At 40.0% G+C, this 6,000-nt stretch overlaps 1 protein-coding gene across 1 annotated transcript in view; it reads left to right on the plus strand.

Moving 5' to 3' along the window:
• The window catches only part of LOC126214985 (mucin-2-like), a 153,294-nt gene extending 149,079 nt beyond the window's left edge, over nucleotides 1–4,215 (plus strand). Inside the window, exon 7 of the mRNA XM_049941616.1 lies at nucleotides 4,008–4,215. Coding sequence (XP_049797573.1) covers nucleotides 4,008–4,215 — 208 coding nt within the window. The remainder of the gene's footprint in view (nucleotides 1–4,007) is intronic.
• Nucleotides 4,216–6,000: the final 1,785 nt, after the last annotated feature.

Genomic DNA, 6,000 nt, shown 5'->3' on the forward strand with positions numbered 1-6,000 from the left:
TGTTTTTCTGGATTCCTTGGAAGACGTTATTAAGAAAAGAAATTAGACTTATTAGCTAGCTCCATAAGAAAATGGAACAACAATTTTACCACAACAGATTAACATCAGCAGAAATATCTTTACTACTATTATTTATTTAACCTGATCTGATTAGGGCTATCAGGTCCTCTCTTACATCAGACCACGATTTCATACACAAATTAATTCTTTTACATCACAGTTTCCTTTAATATGACAAACAGTATTAAAATGATCTGAATGAAGTGGCAATGTCAGTAAATGATACTGACTATGAACTGATAAAGTTAATGCTGCCAGTACTTTGACTACTGCAGCTGTTGACACTAATAGTGATAATATTAATAATTATGACAATACCATTAATAATAGTGGCAGGTATAAAAAGAATTTATAGGTATACAAGGTAAATTTTTTCTGATCTACAGTAGCAATGAAAAAGTCACCACAATTACATCTTTCTCAGAGTTAGCTGCCTTCTTCTAAGAAAGGACTGAACATGCTACTGAGAAAAAGTTGAAGGACAACCACTACAGTAGTTTGTTTAGAATGTATGTGCTGTTTGCAATACAACACTTGCGCATCACCCTGAAATGGCAACCAGCAGCAAATCTGCTTAGTGGAGCACCAGCTGAAAAACAGGACTGGGTGTCATGGGGAAACAGCACCAACCTACAGACAATGTTTTGTTCCTATGCCACATTATGTCTCCAAATACAACATAAGTTAACAAAGTATCATACTTGATGAAAGGAGCTGCAGAAAACACGTCCAGTCTCTCCTGGAAAATGATGTCAAAACAATTGAAGAATCCATCCAAGAAATACCACAGTAAAGAAATGAACAAAAGAAGTGTGACTGACTGTGGAATGTAATCTCTGGGACAGTTGTGGAAGACCGCTGTGATCTCACTTCTCTCATACGTGAGGTAGTAAGAGAAACAGCTTTTTCTGGCAACTAGAGCTCTCAGACCTAGTAAGCAAGAGATAGCAGCCACGAATGTTGACCCAGTACGTCCAGTGGTAATAGAGAATGTTGTAGAACAGGCGGGTCAATCTTTAGTATCAATATCTGCCACCAGGCAAACATGCCAGTAAGAATGTTTTCTTAACTGGGACTATTTCTGCAACCATACAACGGCAACCAGGCATCCTACCAACACAGCTACAAGCTACTACTATACCTTATATAATGAACAGGAGTAGAACAGACATTTCAAGGACAAAGGACAACATGCTGGAGTGTTTCCACTGTGGATGCCCCAGACATATACACTGCTGCGGAGAAAGAAGGTGAGTGAAAACTACTATGCTGCCAGAAATCAACCATTGCAACAGTTCTATTCATGTCGATCGAGTGCAAACGGTTACAGTTGACCTGTAGGACAAAGCCCATCGTCGTATCCTGGATGAGGTCCCCGACATGCTGTAGCTGTTCTATGTCACCATACAGAAGTACCAGCCTCTCTCCCACCCACCAACTTTTTTTTTAAAAAGATAAAGACAAAGCCACACATGCAGGTTAGGCCACCACAGATTCAAATCCCCCGTGGATGACAGTCACCAAGATGTAACTTCCTGGCAGATTAAAACTGTGTGCTGGACCGAGACTTGGACCCGAGTTTAAGTCTCGGTCTGGCACACAGTTTTAATCTGCCAGGAAGTTTCATAGCAGTGCACACACAGCTGCAGAGTGAAAATCTCATTCTAGTCACCAAGATGTCAGGCGTACTCACTGACATCATCATCATCGAAGGCCAGCCTGTCCGGCCATTTGTCAACTCAGAGCTTCCTTTCCTGTACTGTCAAACAATTACACGATCAGCTACAGAAGACTAAATTCTGTGACATGAAAGCAATTTTGCCAAGAGTCACAAATGGAAGAGACATGCTGCTGACAGGAACATGTGTTGCAAGAATGACAAAGAACTTCAAATTTGCCATCTTAACAGAAGATAATCATGTGCACAGGGCAAATACTTATCTTCCAAATGAGATGACGATATATTTTCGTTCTGTAGCTTTAATGAGTTCATAGACATTGTAGAAAATGTTTGCTCCAGACTGAGAAAGCTATTCCAACAAGTGCACATACCAAAATAGTTCACAGGTAAACTGCCAGATGTCAGTGTTCAACGGGCCAATATTTCAACAAACGACCACGTTGTCATCATGATGTGTGCTCGTGTGCCATTCAATCGGCACACCTGATGATGGCAATGTTGTTGTTTGCCAAAATATTGTGCCCATTTGACACTGACATCTTGTAATGTCCCCACAGCAAATACCCTCTACGATGCACCAATTAATCATTTTCAATCAAACCATCCACATTCATTCACTTTGGAGAAGTTATCTGATCTGATTTTCTCGTAATATATGCGGCAACAGCTCGTCGACGCCCAAGTATTTTCTAGTGCATTTATTCTCTGAAATAACAGAGATGCATATGTGCATTCTCCATGGTTGGGGGAGTGGTAACTAGGTCAGCTTCTGGAGTATCTGTTGAGGGATTGACGTGTTTCTGAGATATACATATTCTGCTTTTCTTCTTGCTAAAGTGAGCCAATTAACATTTGTGCTGCTAGCGGTTTGTTTTGAAGAGAAAGAGATTGTAAAAGGAAAATAATTAAGGCATGGAATCACCGGAGATCTGGACATGTAATGGAGATTGATTTAATACATGATGTCCTCCATAAATAAGGTTTGTGACTTTTTTGTTCTGGAGTGAATGAACGAATGAGTTTTTTCTGAATCATTTGATGATCACGTTGGCCCTGTAATTAGTGGGGAAGTTTCAGTTGTGTCTAAGAGAGCCTGCAATCACTGAGTCTGTGTTAAATCGTCCAAAAAGGCTTCGTACACATCTGGAATTCGCAATCTTTCGCAAAAGGAACAAATTGTCCAAACGATTGGTTCTCCCGACTGACTGCAGTGTTTAACAGTAATAATAAATGTAAAGATCTCTTAAAGCAAGCCAGCCGCTGATTACCAAAACGAAGGACTCTACCAAAGATTCTATTTGGCTGATTCTTTTTATCACTATATCACGTAATGAAATCTTATATTAAAAACTATACATAGATAAAGGAGAGAAAGAGAAAGAGCAAATGAAAATAGAGATAATATTAATAATCCTCCATTAGTCTAATTTTCCGGATCAGCCAAGAACTGGGAGGGCCTTACTTTACTGTATAGACATATGTGAAGGTGAAGGGATCTTAAAGACAACAGATACACGTCTATACAGACAAGACATTACACAGAGATAGCGGCTAGCTGCATTGATCATCTATTCTTAGATTAAAGAGACGGCAACTTATTATCCGAACATTAAAATGTTAAAATCTGTAAGCTCACCCACAAGCTATTTAGATGTGAAGTACACTAGGAGATCATTTGCCACTGAGGACATTGTTATTACTCCATGATCAGCAAGACTATACTTTGTTCATCATAACAATAAACCTGATGTATACAAACACAACCATAGCTCTCTTACACAGGTGGTGTTCCACTCTTGGAAGTAGGTCCAACTTAGGTACTAACCCATTAGCGCCATGCGTTGCCATACGGCAACGTTTGTAACACTTTTTTAAAATCGTTGATTCCACGACATCAACGAAGCGAGAGTGTTGGCAGCACTGGATTCCATTCCGCAAGACTGTAAAGATCACTAAAATGCAACAGTTTTAACAATACATTTACATTCTGTGGCGTAAGCAGTGTTGGAATTCGTCGTTTGCTGAATGACTAAGAAAAATGGAGTATTCGTTCGAGTAAGTATGTTTTGCACACTAACTTACGATATATAATTTGGTTTTTTAGTATGGTTGTGCTTTAAATACTCAAATATATATTCTTTGGAGGTTACTGCTTGCTGTGAAATAAATTACGTTCATTTAGGCCGTTTGAACGTCGGTGTTGCCATATGGCAACGCTAGGCGCTTGTACTCAGTAAAAGGACTAATTTTTTTTTTCCTGTTTTAGAAGAGGTTTCTCGCTTGCTGAGGCGCTGGAGATTCTTTGTAATGACAATATTGAAGGTGATGTGTTTGTTGAGCCCCCAGCAATAGAGAAGAATGATGGATTATTGTATGTGCGGTGGCTGGACAACTCAGTTGTCACAATGATCTCTTGTTCATGTGGTGCACAAGAAGTTGGCCAAGTCAAGAGATTCTCGCAACTAAAAAAGTGAAATATAATGATTCCCAGACCAAAACTGGTAGCCAAATATAACACATATATGTGAGGTACTGATCAGATGGATCAGAATCTAACATGCTATCGCATTGCAACATTGTTGTTGTTGTCTTCAGTCCTGAGACTGGTTTGATGCAGCTCTCCATGCTACTCTATCCTGTGCAAGCTTCTTCATCTCCCAGTACCTACTGCAACCTACATCCTTCTGAATCTGCTTAGTGTATGCATCTCTTGGTCTCCCCCTACGATTTTTACCCTCCACGCTGCCCTCCAATACTAAATTGGTGATCCCTTGATGCCTCAGAACATGTCCTACCAACCGATCCCTTCTTCTGGTCAAGTTGTGCCACAAACTCCTCTTCTCCCCAATCCTGTTCAGTACCTCCTCATTAGTTATGTGATCTACCCATCTAATCTTCAGCATTCTTCTGTAGCACCACATTTCGAAAGCTTCTATTCTCTTCTTGTCCAAACTATTTATCGTCCATGTTTCACTTCCATACATGGCTACACTCCATACAAATACTTTCAGAAAAGACTTCCTGACACTTAAATCTATACTCGATGTTAACAAATTTCTCTTCTTCAGAAACGCTTTCCTTGCCATTGCCAGTCTACATTTTATATCCTCTCTACTTCGACCATCATCAGTTATTTTGCTCCCCAAATAGCAAAACTCCTTTACTACTTTAAGTGTCTCATTTCCTAATCTAATACCCTCAACATCACCCGACTTAATTCGACTACATTCCATTATCCTCGTTTTGCTTTTGTTGATGTTCATCTTATATCCTCCCTTCAAGACACCATCCATTCCATTCAACTGCTCTTCCAAGTCCTTTGCTGTCTCTGACAGAATTACAATGTCATCGGCGAACCTCAAAGTTTTTATTTCTTCTCCATGGATTTTAATACCTACTCCGAATTTTTCTTTTGTTTCCTTTACAGCTTGCTCAATATACAGATTGAATAACATCGGGAAGAGGCTACAACCCTGTCTTACTCCCTTCCCAACCTCTGCTTCCCTTTCATGTCCCTCGACTCTTATAACTGCCATCTGGTTTCTGTACAAATTGTAAATAGCCTTTCGCTCCCTGTATTTTACCCCTGCCACCTTTAGAATTTGAAAGAGAGTATTCCAGTCAACATTGTCAAAAGCTTTCTCTAAGTCTACAAATGCTAGAAACGTAGGTTTGCCTTTCCTTAATCTTTCTTCTAAGATAAGTCGTAAGGTAAGTATTGCCTCACGTGTCCCCGTATTTCTACGGAATCCAAACTGATCTTCCCCGAGGTCGGCTTCTACTAGTTTTTCCATTCGTCTGTAAAGAATTCGTGTTAGTATTTTGCAGCTGTGGCTTATTAAACTGATTGTTCGGTAATTCTCACATCTGTCAACACCTGCTTTCTTTGGGATTGGAATTATTATATTCTTCTTGAAGTCTGAGGGTATTTCGCCTGTTTCATACATCTTGCTCACCAGATGGTAGAGTTTTGTCAGGACTGGCTCTCCCAAGGCCGTCAGTAGTTCCAATGGAATGTTGTCTACTCCGGGGGCCTTGTTTCGACTCAGGTCTTTCAGTGCTCTGTCAAACTCTTCACGCAGTATCTTATCTCCCATTTCACCTTCATCTACATCCTCTTCCATTTCCATAATATTGTCCTCAAGTACATCGCCCTTGTATAGACCCTCTATATACTCCTTCCACCTTTCTGCTTTCCCTTCTTTGCTTAGAACTGGGTTTCCATCTGAGCTCTTGATGTTCATACAAGTGGTTCTCTT

The sequence above is a fragment of the Schistocerca nitens genome, chromosome 12 (genome assembly GCF_023898315.1).
Source record: "Schistocerca nitens isolate TAMUIC-IGC-003100 chromosome 12, iqSchNite1.1, whole genome shotgun sequence".
NCBI classification, from domain to species: domain Eukaryota; kingdom Metazoa; phylum Arthropoda; class Insecta; order Orthoptera; family Acrididae; genus Schistocerca; species Schistocerca nitens.